Raw genomic sequence first — 20,056 nt, forward strand, 5'->3', positions numbered from 1 at the left:
ATGTCGGTGTCCTCTGTATGGAGATCTCTATATATTAGTATTGGATGGATGGATTAGATCCTCTGTCAGTATTTATTGATGTCGGAGTCCTCTGTATGGAGATCTCTATATATTAGTATTGGATGGATTAGATCCTCTGTCAGTATTTATTGATGTCGGAGTCCTCTGTATGGAGATCTCTATATATTAGTATTGGATGGATTAGATCCTCTGTCAGTATTTATTGATGTCGGAGTCCTCTGTATGGAGATCTCTATATATTAGTATTGGATGGATTAGATCCTCTGTCAGTATTTATTGATGTCGGTGTCCTCTGTATGGAGATCTCTATATATTAGTATTGGATGGATTAGATCCTCTGTCAGTATTTATTGATGTCGGAGTCCTCTGTATGGAGATCTCTATATATTAGTATTGGATGGATGGATTAGATCCTCTGTCAGTATTTATTGATGTCGGTGTCCTCTGTATGGAGATCTCTATATATTAGTATTGGATGGATTAGATCCTCTGTCAGTATTTATTGATGTCGGTGTCCTCTGTATGGAGATCTCTATATATTAGTATTGGATGGATGGATTAGATCCTCTGTCAGTATTTATTGATGTCGGAGTCCTCTGTATGGAGATCTCTATATATTAGTATTGGATGGATGGATTAGATCCTCTGTCAGTATTTATTGATGTCGGAGTCCTCTGTATGGAGATCTCTATATATTAGTATTGGATGGATTAGATCCTCTGTCAGTATTTATTGATGTCGGAGTCCTCTGTATGGAGATCTCTATATATTAGTATTGGATGGATTAGATCCTCTGTCAGTATTTATTGATGTCGGTGTCCTCTGTATGGAGATCTCTATATATTAGTATTGGATGGATTAGATCCTCTGTCAGTATTTATTGATGTCGGAGTCCTCTGTATGGAGATCTCTATATATTAGTATTGGATGGATTAGATCCTCTGTCAGTATTTATTGATGTCGGTGTCCTCTGTATGGAGATCTCTATATATTAGTATTGGATGGATGGATTAGATCCTCTGTCAGTATTTATTGATGTCGGTGTCCTCTGTATGGAGATCTCTATATATTAGTATTGGATGGATTAGATCCTCTGTCAGTATTTATTGATGTCGGAGTCCTCTGTATGGAGATCTCTATATATTAGTATTGGATGGATGGATTAGATCCTCTGTCAGTATTTATTGATGTCGGTGTCCTCTGTATGGAGATCTCTATATATTAGTATTGGATGGATTAGATCCTCTGTCAGTATTTATTGATGTCGGAGTCCTCTGTATGGAGATCTCTATATATTAGTATTGGATGGATTAGATCCTCTGTCAGTATTTATTGATGTCGGAGTCCTCTGTATGGAGATCTCTATATATTAGTATTGGATGGATGGATTAGATCCTCTGTCAGTATTTATTGATGTCGGTGTCCTCTGTATGGAGATCTCTATATATTAGTATTGGATGGATTAGATCCTCTGTCAGTATTTATTGATGTCGGAGTCCTCTGTATGGAGATCTCTATATATTAGTATTGGATGGATTAGATCCTCTGTCAGTATTTATTGATGTCGGAGTCCTCTGTATGGAGATCTCTATATATTAGTATTGGATGGATGGATTAGATCCTCTGTCAGTATTTATTGATGTCGGTGTCCTCTGTATGGAGATCTCTATATATTAGTATTGGATGGATTAGATCCTCTGTCAGTATTTATTGATGTCGGTGTCCTCTGTATGGAGATCTCTATATATTAGTATTGGATGGATTAGATCCTCTGTCAGTATTTATTGATGTCGGAGTCCTCTGTATGGAGATCTCTATATATTAGTATTGGATGGATTAGATCCTCTGTCAGTATTTATTGATGTCGGTGTCCTCTGTATGGAGATCTCTATATATTAGTATTGGATGGATTAGATCCTCTGTCAGTATTTATTGATGTCGGAGTCCTCTGTATGGAGATCTCTATATATTAGTATTGGATGGATTAGATCCTCTGTCAGTATTTATTGATGTCGGTGTCCTCTGTATGGAGATCTCTATATATTAGTATTGGATGGATGGATTAGATCCTCTGTCAGTATTTATTGATGTCGGTGTCCTCTGTATGGAGATCTCTATATATTAGTATTGGATGGATGGATTAGATCCTCTGTCAGTATTTATTGATGTCGGTGTCCTCTGTATGGAGATCTCTATATATTAGTATTGGATGGATTAGATCCTCTGTCAGTATTTATTGATGTCGGAGTCCTCTGTATGGAGATCTCTATATATTAGTATTGGATGGATTAGATCCTCTGTCAGTATTTATTGATGTCGGAGTCCTCTGTATGGAGATCTCTATATATTAGTATTGGATGGATTAGATCCTCTGTCAGTATTTATTGATGTCGGAGTCCTCTGTATGGAGATCTCTATATATTAGTATTGGATGGATGGATTAGATCCTCTGTCAGTATTTATTGATGTCGGTGTCCTCTGTATGGAGATCTCTATATATTAGTATTGGATGGATTAGATCCTCTGTCAGTATTTATTGATGTCGGTGTCCTCTGTATGGAGATCTCTATATATTAGTATTGGATGGATTAGATCCTCTGTCAGTATTTATTGATGTCGGAGTCCTCTGTATGGAGATCTCTATATATTAGTATTGGATGGATTAGATCCTCTGTCAGTATTTATTGATGTCGGTGTCCTCTGTATGGAGATCTCTATATATTAGTATTGGATGGATTAGATCCTCTGTCAGTATTTATTGATGTCGGAGTCCTCTGTATGGAGATCTCTATATATTAGTATTGGATGGATTAGATCCTCTGTCAGTATTTATTGATGTCGGTGTCCTCTGTATGGAGATCTCTATATATTAGTATTGGATGGATGGATTAGATCCTCTGTCAGTATTTATTGATGTCGGTGTCCTCTGTATGGAGATCTCTATATATTAGTATTGGATGGATTAGATCCTCTGTCAGTATTTATTGATGTCGGAGTCCTCTGTATGGAGATCTCTATATATTAGTATTGGATGGATGGATTAGATCCTCTGTCAGTATTTATTGATGTCGGTGTCCTCTGTATGGAGATCTCTATATATTAGTATTGGATGGATGGATTAGATCCTCTGTCAGTATTTATTGATGTCGGAGTCCTCTGTATGGAGATCTCTATATATTAGTATTGGATGGATTAGATCCTCTGTCAGTATTTATTGATGTCGGTGTCCTCTGTATGGAGATCTCTATATATTAGTATTGGATGGATTAGATCCTCTGTCAGTATTTATTGATGTCGGTGTCCTCTGTATGGAGATCTCTATATATTAGTATTGGATGGATTAGATCCTCTGTCAGTATTTATTGATGTCGGTGTCCTCTGTATGGAGATCTCTATATATTAGTATTGGATGGATGGATTAGATCCTCTGTCAGTATTTATTGATGTCGGTGTCCTCTGTATGGAGATCTCTATATATTAGTATTGGATGGATTAGATCCTCTGTCAGTATTTATTGATGTCGGAGTCCTCTGTATGGAGATCTCTATATATTAGTATTGGATGGATGGATTAGATCCTCTGTCAGTATTTATTGATGTCGGTGTCCTCTGTATGGAGATCTCTATATATTAGTATTGGATGGATTAGATCCTCTGTCAGTATTTATTGATGTCGGAGTCCTCTGTATGGAGATCTCTATATATTAGTATTGGATGGATTAGATCCTCTGTCAGTATTTATTGATGTCGGTGTCCTCTGTATGGAGATCTCTATATATTAGTATTGGATGGATGGATTAGATCCTCTGTCAGTATTTATTGATGTCGGAGTCCTCTGTATGGAGATCTCTATATATTAGTATTGGATGGATTAGATCCTCTGTCAGTATTTATTGATGTCGGTGTCCTCTGTATGGAGATCTCTATATATTAGTATTGGATGGATGGATTAGATCCTCTGTCAGTATTTATTGATGTCGGTGTCCTCTGTATGGAGATCTCTATATATTAGTATTGGATGGATTAGATCCTCTGTCAGTATTTATTGATGTCGGAGTCCTCTGTATGGAGATCTCTATATATTAGTATTGGATGGATGGATTAGATCCTCTGTCAGTATTTATTGATGTCGGTGTCCTCTGTATGGAGATCTCTATATATTAGTATTGGATGGATTAGATCCTCTGTCAGTATTTATTGATGTCGGAGTCCTCTGTATGGAGATCTCTATATATTAGTATTGGATGGATTAGATCCTCTGTCAGTATTTATTGATGTCGGAGTCCTCTGTATGGAGATCTCTATATATTAGTATTGGATGGATGGATTAGATCCTCTGTCAGTATTTATTGATGTCGGTGTCCTCTGTATGGAGATCTCTATATATTAGTATTGGATGGATTAGATCCTCTGTCAGTATTTATTGATGTCGGTGTCCTCTGTATGGAGATCTCTATATATTAGTATTGGATGGATTAGATCCTCTGTCAGTATTTATTGATGTCGGTGTCCTCTGTATGGAGATCTCTATATATTAGTATTGGATGGATTAGATCCTCTGTCAGTATTTATTGATGTCGGAGTCCTCTGTATGGAGATCTCTATATATTAGTATTGGATGGATGGATTAGATCCTCTGTCAGTATTTATTGATGTCGGTGTCCTCTGTATGGAGATCTCTATATATTAGTATTGGATGGATTAGATCCTCTGTCAGTATTTATTGATGTCGGAGTCCTCTGTATGGAGATCTCTATATATTAGTATTGGATGGATGGATTAGATCCTCTGTCAGTATTTATTGATGTCGGTGTCCTCTGTATGGAGATCTCTATATATTAGTATTGGATGGATGGATTAGATCCTCTGTCAGTATTTACAATCAGAAGATATAACTCCTCCCTCTCTATGAGTCACGCCCCCTGTCCCTCCTCTATCGTGTTGTCCCCTCCCCCCTCATACAATGTATAATATAGAAATCTCTAATAATAATAATAATAATAATAATAACTCACCTGGGATGTGATCACGCAGCCGCCATGTTTCTGAATCGTTCTGGGATTGGTGGAGAACGGTCATGTGATCTGCATTGTCCCTAATTGAGGAAGGTCCGCCATGTTTCTTGAGATCAGTGATGTTCACAATACTTCCTTCTATTGTTTTCTAAGACGCTCTGGGATTGGTGGTTGTGATTCATGTGATCTACATTGATCCTGACTTTGGAAGGTCCGCCATGTTTCTGAAGACCAGCAATGTGTATAGTATTACCCCCTATCGTTCTGTAAGGCGCTGTGTGATTGGTAGACGAGATCATGTGATCTGTACTGACCCTTACTTAGGGGGATTCCCCATGTTGGTACACCAACAATATTTCTGATTCCCCGTTCTAGTTGGTAATCTGATCAGCTGATCTCCCTTTATAGTTCTAAGTATGACTGTTTGCCGAGGGGCCGCCTCTATGTTATTTTATTATTGTAGTGGACGCCCGCCATGTTCGTACACCTTAGTATTTGCTGAGCGGTCGCCATGTTGGTACACCCGAGTCCCGGTACTCTTTCTCGGTAGTGTTCGCTCCCCTCCCCCCCCCCCCCGGTGTTCGGTCTTCCCTCCCCCATCTCTCGGTTCCTCTTTTATCGGTGATTTGTGGGGGATTGGTGAAGTTGGGGGAGGAGCCTGCTGCGGGTAGTTCCGGGTGTAGGAAGATGGCGGCGGTGTGACATTTCGGACTGGATGTATATAGAGACGAGGAGATCTCCCGGGGAGTGAAACATGTAAGTGTGTGATTGTGAGTGTGGGGGAGGGGAAGAATGGTGGGGGATGGGAGAAGAATCCAGAAGATCCTCATTACTAACATTTCATCATTTATTCCTTGAGATTTATTCCTTGTTATCCCCTCCCCCCCCCCCCCCCATCCCCCAACATTGTGATTGGAGAATGAGGGACCCCTACCAACAAATATATACAGGATAGGACACGCCTCCTGACACGCCCCATTAAAGGTGACAGAACCAAAGAAAAGATTAAATAAAATCACAAGAGGATTTTTATACATTATTATTATTTCTTTATATTTATAAAATGTGACAATTATCTCCGGAACATTCTATATATAGAGATCAGAGGGGGGATGGTGAATGTGGGCGGAGACTGGAAAATGGATTTTCTGAGGACAATGTGAGGGAATAACAACAACCCCCATCATGTTCCTCCATTATAAACCAGTACCATGGTGTGTCTGTCCCCTCCCCCACCTCTCCCCCTCCCCCACCCCCTCCTGTACTCTCTGATTAATGGAGAACATTTCCTGAAATCATCACTAAACAAAAACTGAAAAGATAAATTCAGATAGAGGAATATATGGAGAACATTTTATAGTTTGTTTTATGTCTGGAGGTGAAAGTTTTGGGAGCGGAAGAAGATTTTAGGGATCTGAAGCTCCCATTGACTTCAATGTTAATAAAAAGTCCCATCAGATGAAAGAGACGAACATTATAATATCTGAAAATATCCAGAAGATACACAGAGACGAAACACGTACGGAATAAAGAAGTCCCACTAATTAGGGGCGGGGCAATCATTTGTAATGGGCGTGGTTATACAGGCATATCATTACCCTAAGAAAGAGGAAGATCCTACCAGAGACTCTATCCAATCACACCCCTCCTCCGCCGATCACACCCCCCCTCCTCTGATCACACCCCTCCTCCTCCAATCACACCCCTCCTCCTCCAATCACACCCCTCCTCCAATCACACCCCCCCTCCTCCAATCACACCCCCCCTCCTCCAATCACACCCCTCCTCCTCCAATCACACCCCTCCTCCTCCGATCACACCCCTCCTCCTCCAATCACACCCCTCCTCCAATCACACCCCTCCTCCGCCGATCACACCCCTCCTCCTCCAATCACACCCCTCCTCCAATCACACCCCTCCTCCAATCACACCCCTCCTCCTCCAATCACACCCCTCCTCCTCCGATCACACCCCTCCTCCGCCGATCACACCCCTCCTCCTCCAATCACACCCCTCCTCCTCCAATCACACCCCTCCTCCTCCGATCACTCCCCTCCTCCAATCACACCCCCCCTCCTCCGATCACACCCCCTCCGCCGATCACACCCCTCCTCCTCCAATCACACCCCTCCTCCTCCAATCACACCCCTCCTCCTCCAATCACACCCCTCCTCCTCCAATCACACCCCTCCTCCAATCACACCCCTCCTCCGCCGATCACACCCCTCCTCCTCCAATCACACCCCTCCTCCAATCACACCCCTCCTCCTCCGATCACACCCCTCCTCCTCCGATCACACCCCTCCTCCTCCGATCACACCCCTCCTCCTCCAATCACACCCCTCCTCCTCCAATCACACCCCTCCTCCTCCAATCACACCCCTCCTCCTCCAATCACACCCCTCCTCCTCCGATCACACCCCTCCTCCTCCAATCACACCCCTCCTCCTCCAATCACACCCCTCCTCCTCTGATCACACCCCTCCTCCTCTGATCACACCCCTCCTCCTCTGATCATCCCCCTCCTCCGCCGATCACACCCCCCCTCCTCTGATCATCCCCCTCCTCCTCTGATCACACCCCTCCTCCGCCGATCACACCCCCCCTCCTCTGATCATCCCCCTCCTCCGCCGATCACACCCCCCCTCCTCTGATCACACCCCTCCTCCGCCGATCACACCCCCCCTCCTCTGATCACACCCCTCCTCCAATCACACCCCTCCTCCTCCAATCACACCCCTCCTCCTCCAATCACACCCCTCCTCCAATCACACCCCTCCTCCTCCAATCACACCCCTCCTCCTCCAATCACACCCCTCCTCCAATCACACCCCCCCTCCTCCAATCACACCCCTCCTCCGCCGATCACACCCCTCCTCCTCCAATCACACCCCTCCTCCTCCAATCACACCCCTCCTCCTCTGATCACACCCCTCCTCCTCCAATCACACCCCTCCTCCTCCAATCACACCCCTCCTCCGCCGATCACACCCCTCCTCCTCCAATCACACCCCTCCTCCTCCGATCACACCCCTCCTCCTCTGATCACACCCCTCGTCCAATCACACCCCTCCACCTCCAATCACACCCCTCCTCCGCCGATCACACCCCCTCCTCCAATCACACCCCTCCTCCTCCGATCACACCCCTCCTCCTCCAATCACACCCCTCCTCCTCCAATCACACCCCTCCTCCTCCGATCACACCCCTCCTCCTCCGATCACACCCCTCCTCCTCCAATCACACCCCTCCTCCACCGATCACACCCCTCCTCCTCCAATCACACCCCTCCTCTGATCACACCCCTCGTCCAATCACACCCCTCCTCCACCGATCACACCCCCTCCTCCAATCACACCCCTCCTCCTCCGATCACACCCCTCCTCCTCCAATCACACCCCTCCTCCTCCAATCACACCCCTCCTCCTCTGATCACACCCCTCCTCCAATCACACCCCTCCTCCGCCGATCACACCCCCTCCTCCAATCACACCCCTCCTCCTCCAATCACACCCCTCCTCCTCCAATCACACCCCTCCTCCTCTGATCACACCCCTCCTCCAATCACACCCCCCTCCTCCGATCACACCCCTCCTCCTCCAATCACACCCCTCCTCCTCCAATCACACCCCTCCTCCGCCGATCACACCCCTCCTCCTCCGATCACACCCCTCCTCCTCCGATCACACCCCCCTCCTCCGATCACACCCCTCCTCCGCCGATCACACCCCTCCTCCGCCGATCACACCCCTCCTCCGCCGATCACACCCCTCCTCCTCTGATCACACCCCTCCTCCGCCGATCACACCCCTCCTCCGCCGATCACACCCCTCCTCCGCCGATCACACCCCTCCTCCGCCGATCACACCCCCCCTCCTCCGATCACACCCCTCCTCCTCTGATCACACCCCTCCTCCGCCGATCACACCCCTCCTCCTCCAATCACACCCCCCCTCCTCCGATCACACCCCCCCTCCTCCGATCACACCCCTCCTCCGCCGATCACACCCCTCCTCCTCTGATCACACCCCTCCTCCAATCACACCCCTCCTCCACCGATCACACCCCCCTCCTCCGATCACACCCCTCCTCCGCCGATCACACCCCTCCTCCGCCGATCACACCCCTCCTCCGCCGATCACACCCCTCCTCCTCCGATCACACCCCTCCTCCGCCGATCACACCCCTCCTCCGCCGATCACACCCCTCCTCCGCCGATCACACCCCTCCTCCTCTGATCACACCCCTCCTCCGCCGATCACACCCCTCCTCCTCTGATCACACCCCTCCTCCTCCAATCACACCCCTCCTCCTCCAATCACACCCCTCCTCCTCCAATCACACCCCTCCTCCTCCAATCACACCCCTCCTCCTCCAATCACACCCCTCCTCCTCCAATCACACCCCTCCTCCTCTGATCACACCCCTCCTCCTCTGATCACACCCCTCCTCCTCTGATCATCCCCCTCCTCCGCCGATCACACCCCCCCTCCTCTGATCATCCCCCTCCTCCGCCGATCACACCCCCCCTCCTCTGATCATCCCCCTCCTCCGCCGATCACACCCCCCCTCCTCTGATCACACCCCTCCTCCGCCGATCACACCCCCCCTCCTCTGATCACACCCCTCCTCCGCCGATCACACCCCCCCTCCTCTGATCACACCCCTCCTCCAATCACACCCCTCCTCCTCCAATCACACCCCTCCTCCTCCAATCACACCCCTCCTCCAATCACACCCCCCCTCCTCCAATCACACCCCTCCTCCTCCAATCACACCCCTCCTCCTCCAATCACACCCCTCCTCCTCTGATCACACCCCTCCTCCTCCAATCACACCCCTCCTCCGCCGATCACACCCCTCCTCCTCCAATCACACCCCTCCTCCTCCAATCACACCCCTCCTCCTCTGATCACACCCCTCCTCCTCCAATCACACCCCTCCTCCTCCAATCACACCCCTCCTCCGCCGATCACACCCCTCCTCCTCCAATCACACCCCTCCTCCTCCAATCACACCCCTCCTCCTCTGATCACACCCCTCGTCCAATCACACCCCTCCACCTCCAATCACACCCCTCCTCCGCCGATCACACCCCCTCCTCCAATCACACCCCTCCTCCTCCGATCACACCCCTCCTCCTCCAATCACACCCCTCCTCCTCCAATCACACCCCTCCTCCTCCGATCACACCCCTCCTCCTCCGATCACACCCCTCCTCCTCCAATCACACCCCTCCTCCACCGATCACACCCCTCCTCCTCCAATCACACCCCTCCTCTGATCACACCCCTCGTCCAATCACACCCCTCCTCCACCGATCACACCCCCTCCTCCAATCACACCCCTCCTCCTCCGATCACACCCCTCCTCCTCCAATCACACCCCTCCTCCTCCAATCACACCCCTCCTCCTCCAATCACACCCCTCCTCCTCCAATCACACCCCTCCTCCTCCAATCACAGCCCTCCTCCTCCAATCACACCCCTCCTCCAATCACACCCCTCCTCCAATCACACCCCTCCTCCGCCGATCACACCCCTCCTCCAATCACACCCCTCCTCCAATCACACCCCTCCTCCTCCAATCACACCCCTCCTCCTCCAATCACACCCCTCCTCCTCTGATCACACCCCTCCTCCAATCACACCCCTCCTCCTCCAATCACACCCCTCCTCCGCCGATCACACCCCTCCTCCGCCGATCACACCCCTCCTCCTCCGATCACACCCCCCCTCCTCCGATCACACCCCTCCTCCTCCAATCACACCCCTCCTCCTCTGATCACACCCCTCCTCCAATCACACCCCTCCTCCTCCAATCACACCCCTCCTCCGCCGATCACACCCCTCCTCCTCTGATCACACCCCTCCTCCTCCAATCACACCCCTCCTCCTCCGATCACACCCCCCTCCTCCGATCACACCCCTCCTCCGCCGATCACACCCCTCCTCCTCCGATCACACCCCTCCTCCTCCGATCACACCCCTCCTCCTCCGATCACACCCCCCTCCGCCGATCACACCCCTCCTCCTCCGATCACACCCCCCTCCTCAGATCACACCCCTCCTCCGCCGATCACACCCCTCCTCCGCCGATCACACCCCTCCTCCGCCGATCACACCCCTCCTCCGCCGATCACACCCCTCCTCCTCTGATCACACCCCTCCTCCGCCGATCACACCCCTCCTCCGCCGATCACACCCCTCCTCCGCCGATCACACCCCTCCTCCGCCGATCACACCCCTCCTCCTCCAATCACACCCCCCCTCCTCCGATCACACCCCCCCTCCTCCGATCACACCCCTCCTCCGCCGATCACACCCCTCCTCCTCTGATCACACCCCTCCTCCAATCACACCCCTCCTCCACCGATCACACCCCCCTCCTCCGATCACACCCCTCCTCCGCCGATCACACCCCTCCTCCGACGATCACACCCCTCCTCCGCCGATCACACCCCTCCTCCTCCGATCACACCCCTCCTCCGCCGATCACACCCCTCCTCCGCCGATCACACCCCTCCTCCGCCGATCACACCCCTCCTCCTCTGATCACACCCCTCCTCCGCCGATCACACCCCTCCTCCGCCGATCACACCCCTCCTCCTCCAATCACACCCCTCCTCCACCGATCACACCCCTCCTCCTCCAATCACACCCCTCCTCTGATCACACCCCTCGTCCAATCACACCCCTCCTCCACCGATCACACCCCCTCCTCCAATCACACCCCTCCTCCTCCGATCACACCCCTCCTCCTCCAATCACACCCCTCCTCCTCCAATCACACCCCTCCTCCTCTGATCACACCCCTCCTCCAATCACACCCCTCCTCCTCCAATCACACCCCTCCTCCGCCGATCACACCCTCCTCCGCCGATCACACCCCTCCTCCGCCGATCACACCCCTCCTCCTCTGATCACACCCCTCCTCCTCCAATCACACCCCTCCTCCTCCGATCACACCCCCCTCCTCCGATCACACCCCTCCTCCGCCGATCACACCCCTCCTCCTCCGATCACACCCCTCCTCCTCCAATCACACCCCTCCTCCTCCGATCACACCCCCCTCCGCCGATCACACCCCTCCTCCTCCGATCACACCCCCCTCCTCAGATCACACCCCTCCTCCGCCGATCACACCCCTCCTCCGCCGATCACACCCCTCCTCCGCCGATCACACCCCTCCTCCTCTGATCACACCCCTCCTCCGCCGATCACACCCCTCCTCCGCCGATCACACCCCTCCTCCGCCGATCACACCCCTCCTCCGCCGATCACACCCCCCCTCCTCCGATCACACCCCTCCTCCTCTGATCACACCCCTCCTCCGCCGATCACACCCCTCCTCCTCCAATCACACCCCTCCTCCTCTGATCACACCCCTCCTCCTCCAATCACACCCCTCCTCCTCCAATCACACCCCTCCTCCGCCGATCACACCCCTCCTCCGCCGATCACACCCCTCCTCCGCCGATCACACCCCCCCTCCTCCGATCACACCCCCCCTCCTCCGATCACACCCCTCCTCCGCCGATCACACCCCTCCTCCTCTGATCACACCCCTCCTCCAATCACACCCCTCCTCCACCGATCACACCCCCCTCCTCCGATCACACCCCTCCTCCGCCGATCACACCCCTCCTCCGCCGATCACACCCCTCCTCCGCCGATCACACCCCTCCTCCTCCGATCACACCCCTCCTCCGCCGATCACACCCCTCCTCCGCCGATCACACCCCTCCTCCGCCGATCACACCCCTCCTCCGCCGATCACACCCCTCCTCCGCCGATCACACCCCTCCTCCGCCGATCACACCCCTCCTCCGCCGATCACACCCCTCCTCCGCCGATCACACCCCTCCTCCGCCGATCACACCCCTCCTCCGCCGATCACACCCCTCCTCCGCCGATCACACCCCTCCTCCTCCGATCACACCCCCCCTCCTCTGATCACACCCCTCCTCCAATCACACCCCTCCTCCGCCGATCACACCCCTCCTCTGATCACACCCCTCCTCCGCCGATCACACCCCTCCTCCGCCGATCACACCCCTCCTCCGCCGATCACACCCCTCCTCCGCCGATCACACCCCTCCTCCTCCGATCACACCCCTCCTCCTCCGATCACACCCCCCCTCCTCTGATCACACCCCTCCTCCTCTGATCACACCCCTCCTCCTCTGATCACACCCCTCCTCCGCCGATCACACCCCCCCTCCTCCGATCACACCCCTCCTCCTCTGATCATCCCCCTCCTCCGCCGATCACACCCCTCCTCCTCCGATCACACCCCCCTCCTCCAATCACACCCCTCCTCCTCCGATCACACCCCTCCTCCGCCGATCACACCCCTCCTCCGCCGATCACACCCCCCCTCCTCTGATCACACCCCCCCTCCTCTGATCACACCCCCCCTCCTCTGATCATCCCCCTCCTCCGCCGATCACACCCCTCCTCCTCCGATCACACCCCCTCCTCTGATCACACCCCCCCTCCTCTGATCACACCCCTCCTCCTCTGATCATCCCCCTCCTCCGCCGATCACACCCCTCCTCCTCCGATCACACCCCCTCCTCTGATCACACCCCTCCTCCTCCGATCACACCCCCTCCTCTGATCACACCCCCCTCCTCTGATCACACCCCCCTCCTCTGATCACACCCCTCCTCCTCTGATCATCCCCCTCCTCCGCCGATCACACCCCTCCTCCGCCGATCACACCCCCTCCTCTGATCACACCCCCCCTCCTCTGATCATCCCCCTCCTCCGCCGATCACACCCCCTCCTCTGATCACACCCCTCCTCCAATCACACCCCTCCTCCACCGATCACACCCCTCCTCCTCTGATCATCCCCCTCCTCCGCCGATCACACCCCTCCTCCGCCGATCACACCCCCTCCTCTGATCACACCCCCCCTCCTCTGATCATCCCCCTCCTCCGCCGATCACACCCCCTCCTCTGATCACACCCCTCCTCCAATCACACCCCTCCTCCACCGATCACACCCCTCCTCCTCCGATCACACCCCTCCTCCTCCAATCACACCCCTCCTCCGCCGATCACACCCCTCCTCCTCCGATCACACCCCTCCTCCTCCAATCACACCCCCCTCCTCCGATCACACCCCTCCTCCAATCACACCCCTCCTCCTCCAATCACACCCCCCCTCCTCCGATCACACCCCTCCTCCTCCAATCACACCCCCCTCCTCCGATCACACCCCTCCTCCAATCACACCCCTCCTCCTCCAATCACACCCCCCCTCCTCCAATCACACCCCTCCTCCTCCAATCACACCCCCCCTCCTCCGATCACACCCCCCTCCTCCAATCACACCCCTCCTCCTCCGATCACACCCCTCCTCCTCCAATCACACCCCTCCTCCTCCGATCACACCCCTCCTCCTCCAATCACACCCCTCCTCCTCCGATCACACCCCTCCTCCAATCACACCCCTCCTCCTCTGATCACACCCCTCCTCCTCCAATCACACCCCTCCTCCTCCAATCACACCCCTCCTCCGCCGATCACACCCCTCCTCCGCCGATCACACCCCTCCTCCGCCGATCACACCCCTCCTCCTCTGATCACACCCCTCCTCCTCTGATCACACCCCTCCTCCGCCGATCACACCCCTCCTCCGCCGATCACACCCCCCCTCCTCTGATCACACCCCTCCTCCGCCGATCACACCCCTCCTCCGCCGATCACACCCCCCCTCCTCTGATCACACCCCTCCTCCGCCGATCACACCCCCTCCTCTGATCACACCCCTCGTCCAATCACACCCCTCCTCCTCCGATCACACCCCTCCTCCTCCAATCACACCCCCCTCCTCCGATCACACCCCCCCTCCTCCGATCACACCCCCCTCCTCCGATCACACCCCCCCTCCTCCGATCACACCCCTCCTCCTCTGATCATCCCCCTCCTCCGCCGATCACACCCCCCCTCCTCCGATCACACCCCCCTCCTCCGATCACACCCCCCCTCCTCCAATCACACCCCTCCTCCGCCGATCACACCCCTCCTCCGCCGATCACACCCCTCCTCCGCCGATCACACCCCTCCTCCTCTGATCACACCCCTCCTCCTCTGATCACACCCCTCCTCCGCCGATCACACCCCTCCTCCGCCGATCACACCCCCCCTCCTCTGATCACACCCCTCCTCCGCCGATCACACCCCTCCTCCGCCGATCACACCCCCCCCCTCCTCTGATCACACCCCCCCCTCCTCTGATCACACCCCTCCTCCGCCGATCACACCCCTCCTCCGCCGATCACACCCCCCCTCCTCTGATCACACCCCTCCTCCGCCGATCACACCCCTCCTCCGCCGATCACACCCCCCCTCCTCTGATCACACCCCTCCTCCTCTGATCACACCCCTCCTCCTCTGATCACACCCCTCCTCCGCCGATCACACCCCTCCTCCGCCGATCACACCCCCCCTCCTCTGATCACACCCCCCCTCCTCTGATCACACCCCTCCTCCGCCGATCACACCCCTCCTCCGCCGATCACACCCCCCCTCCTCTGATCACACCCCTCCTCCGCCGATCACACCCCTCCTCCGCCGATCACACCCCCCCTCCTCTGATCACACCCCCCCTCCTCTGATCACACCCCTCCTCCGCCGATCACACCCCCCCTCCTCTGATCACACCCCTCCTCCGCCGATCACACCCCTCCTCCGCCGATCACACCCCCCCTCCTCTGATCACACCCCTCCTCCGCCGATCACACCCCCTCCTCTGATCACACCCCTCGTCCAATCACACCCCTCCTCCTCCGATCACACCCCTCCTCCTCCGATCACACCCCTCCTCCTCCGATCACACCCCTCCTCCTCCGATCACACCCCTCCTCCTCCAATCACACCCCCCCTCCGCCGATCACACCCCTCCTCCGCCGATCACACCCCTCCTCCGCCGATCACACCCCTCCTCCGCCGATCACACCCCTCCTCCGCCGATCACACCCCCCTCCTCTGATCACACCCCCCCTCCTCTGATCACACCCCTCCTCCGCCGATCACACCCCTCCTCCGCCGATCACACCCCTCCTCCTCTGATCATCCCCCTCCTCCGCCGATCACACCCCTCCTCCAATCACACCCCTCCTCCTCCAATCACACCCCTCCTCCTCCGATCACACCCCTCCTCCTCCGATCACACCCCTCCTCCTCCGATCACACCCCTCCTCCGCCGATCACACCCCCCTCCTCTGATCACACCCCTCCTCCGCCGATCACACCCCTCCTCCGCCGATCACACCCCTCCTCCTCTGATCACACCCCTCCTCCTCTGATCACACCCCTCCTCCGCCGATCACACCCCTCCTCCGCCGATCACACCCCTCCTCCGCCGATCACACCCCTCCTCCTCTGATCACACCCCTCCTCCGCCGATCACACCCCTCCTCCGCCGATCACACCCCTCCTCCTCCAATCACACCCCTCCTCTGCCGATCACACCCCTCCTCCTCCAATCACACCCCCCCTCCTCTGATCACACCCCCCCTCCTCTGATCACACCCCTCCTCCTCTGATCACACCCCTCCTCCTCTGATCACACCCCTCCTCCTCCAATCACACCCCCTCCTCTGATCACACCCCTCCTCCGCCGATCACACCCCTCCTCCGCCGATCACACCCCTCCTCCTCTGATCACACCCCTCCTCCGCCGATCACACCCCTCCTCCGCCGATCACACCCCTCCTCCGCCGATCACACCCCCCCTCCGCCGATCACACCCCCCCTCCTCTGATCACACCCCTCCTCCGCCGATCACACCCCTCCTCCGCCGATCACACCCCTCCTCCGCCGATCACACCCCTCCTCCGCCGATCACACCCCTCCTCCGCCGATCACACCCCTCCTCCTCTGATCACACCCCTCCTCCGCCGATCACACCCCCCTCCTCCGCCGATCACACCCCTCCTCCGCCGATCACACCCCTCCTCCGCCGATCACACCCCTCCTCCGCCGATCACACCCCTCCTCCGCCGATCACACCCCCCTCCTCTGATCACACCCCTCCTCCTCTGATCACACCCCTCCTCCTCTGATCACACCCCTCCTCCGCCGATCACACCCCCCTCCTCCGCCGATCACACCCCTCCTCCGCCGATCACACCCCTCCTCCGCCGATCACACCCCTCCTCCGCCGATCACACCCCTCCTCCTCTGATCATCCCCCTCCTCCGCCGATCACACCCCTCCTCCGCCGATCACACCCCTCCTCCTCCAATCACACCCCCCCTCCTCTGATCACACCCCTCCTCCAATCACACCCCTCCTCCGCCGATCACACCCCTCCTCCTCCGATCACACCCCTCCTCCGCCGATCACACCCCTCCTCCGCCGATCACACCCCCCCTCCTCTGATCACACCCCTCCTCCGCCGATCACACCCCCCCTCCTCTGATCACACCCCTCCTCCGCCGATCACACCCCTCCTCCGCCGATCACACCCCTCCTCCGCCGATCACACCCCCCCTCCTCTGATCATCCCCCTCCTCCGCCGATCACACCCCTCCTCCGCCGATCACACCCCTCCTCCTCCAATCACACCCCTCCTCCGCCGATCACACCCCTCCTCCTCTGATCATCCCCCTCCTCCGCCGATCACACCCCTCCTCCGCCGATCACACCCCTCCTCCTCCAATCACACCCCCCCTCCTCTGATCACACCCCTCCTCCAATCACACCCCTCCTCCGCCGATCACACCCCTCCTCCTCCGATCACACCCCTCCTCCGCCGATCACACCCCTCCTCCGCCGATCACACCCCCCCTCCTCTGATCACACCCCTCCTCCGCCGATCACACCCCCCCTCCTCTGATCACACCCCTCCTCCGCCGATCACACCCCTCCTCCGCCGATCACACCCCTCCTCCGCCGATCACACCCCCCCTCCTCTGATCACACCCCTCCTCCGCCGATCACACCCCTCCTCCAATCACACCCCTCCTCCTCCAATCACACCCCTCCTCCTCCGATCACACCCCTCCTCCGCCGATCACACCCCTCCTCCGCCGATCACACCCCTCCTCCGCCGATCACACCCTCCTCCTCCACCGATCACACCCCTCCTCCGCCGATCACACCCCTCCTCCGCCGATCACACCCCTCCTCCGCCGATCACACCCCTCCTCCGCCGATCACACCCCTCCTCCTCTGATCACACCCCCCCTCCTCTGATCACACCCCTCCTCCGCCGATCACACCCCTCCTCCGCCGATCACACCCTCCTCCTCCGCCGATCACACCCCTCCTCCGCCGATCACACCCCTCCTCCGCCGATCACACCCCCCCTCCTCTGATCACACCCCTCCTCCGCCGATCACACCCCTCCTCCAATCACACCCCCTCCTCTAATCACACCCCTCCTCCGCCGATCACACCCCTCCTCCGCCGATCACACCCTCCTCCTCCGCCGATCACACCCCTCCTCCGCCGATCACACCCCTCCTCCGCCGATCACACCCCCCCTCCTCTGATCACACCCCTCCTCCGCCGATCACACCCCTCCTCCAATCACACCCCCTCCTCTGATCACACCCCTCCTCCGCCGATCACACCCCTCCTCCTCCAATCACACCCCCTCCTCTAATCACACCCCTCCTCTAATCACACCCCTCCTCCGCCGATCACACCCCTCCTCCGCCGATCACACCACTCCTCCGCCGATCACACCCCTCCTCCGCCGATCACACCACTCCTCCGCCGATCACACCCCTCCTCCTCTGATCACACCCCTCCTCCGCCGATCACACCCCTCCTCCGCCGATCACACCCCTCCTCCGCCGATCACACCCCTCCTCCTCTGATCACACCCCTCCTCCGCCGATCACACCCCCCCTCCTCTGATCACACCCCTCCTCCGCCGATCACACCCCTCCTCCTCCGATCACACCCCTCCTCCGCCGATCACACCCCTCCTCCTCCGATCACACCCCTCCTCCGCCGATCACACCCCTCCTCCTCCGATCACACCCCTCCTCCTCCGATCACACTCCCCCTCCTCCGATCACACCCCCCCTCCTCCGATCACACCCCTCCTCCTCTGATCATCCCCCTCCTCCGCCGATCACACCCCTCCTCCTCCGATCACACCCCTCCTCCGCCGATCACACCCCTCCTCCGCCGATCACACCCCTCCTCCTCTGATCATCCCCCTCCTCCGCCGATCACACCCCTCCTCCGCCGATCACACCCCCTCCTCTGATCACACCCCTCCTCCAATCACACCCCTCCTCCTCCGATCACACCCCTCCTCCTCCGATCACACCCCTCCTCCTCCGATCACACCCCTCCTCCAATCACACCCCTCCTCCTCCAATCACACCCCTCCTCCTCCGATCACACCCCTCCTCCTCCGATCACACCCCTCCTCCGCCGATCACACCCCCTCCTCTAATCACACCCCTCCTCCTCCGATCACACCCCTCCTCCGCCGATCACACCCCTCCTCCTCCAATCACACCCCCCTCCTCCGATCACACCCCTCCTCCGCCGATCACACCCCTCCTCCGCCGATCACACCCCTCCTCCGCCGATCACACCCCCCCTCCTCTGATCACACCCCCCCTCCTCCGATCACACCCCTCCTCCTCCGATCACACCCCTCCTCCTCCGATCACACCCCTCCTCCGCCGATCACACCCCTCCTCCTCTGATCACACCCCTCCTCCTCTGATCACACTCCTCCGATCACACCCCTCCTCCGCCGATCACACCCCTCCTCCTCTGATCACACCCCTCCTCCGCCGATCACACCCCTCCTCCTCTGATCACACCCCTCCTCCGCCGATCACACCCCTCCTCCTCTGATCACACCCCTCCTCCTCTGATCACACTCCTCCTCCTCCGATCACACCCCTCCTCCTCTGATCACACTCCTCCTCCTCCGATCACACCCCTCCTCCGCCGATCACACCCCCCCTCCTCTGATCACACCCCTCCTCCGCCGATCACACCCCTCCTCCGCCGATCACACCCCTCCTCCG

At 56.4% G+C, this 20,056-nt stretch overlaps 1 protein-coding gene across 2 annotated transcripts in view; it reads left to right on the forward strand.

The window, feature by feature from the left end:
• The first annotated feature begins 5,654 nt into the window (after positions 1 to 5,654).
• The window catches only part of PGAP2 (post-GPI attachment to proteins 2), a 41,124-nt gene continuing 26,722 nt past the window's right edge, over positions 5,655 to 20,056 (forward strand). For both annotated transcript variants that reach the window (XM_073612542.1, XM_073612543.1), the window contains exon 1: positions 5,655 to 5,791. In XM_073612542.1, coding sequence (XP_073468643.1) covers positions 5,790 to 5,791 — 2 coding nt within the window. In that variant the 5' untranslated portion in view covers positions 5,655 to 5,789. The remainder of the gene's footprint in view (positions 5,792 to 20,056) is intronic.

The sequence above is a fragment of the Aquarana catesbeiana genome, linkage group LG02 (genome assembly GCF_042186555.1).
Source record: "Aquarana catesbeiana isolate 2022-GZ linkage group LG02, ASM4218655v1, whole genome shotgun sequence".
Taxonomy (NCBI): domain Eukaryota; kingdom Metazoa; phylum Chordata; class Amphibia; order Anura; family Ranidae; genus Aquarana; species Aquarana catesbeiana.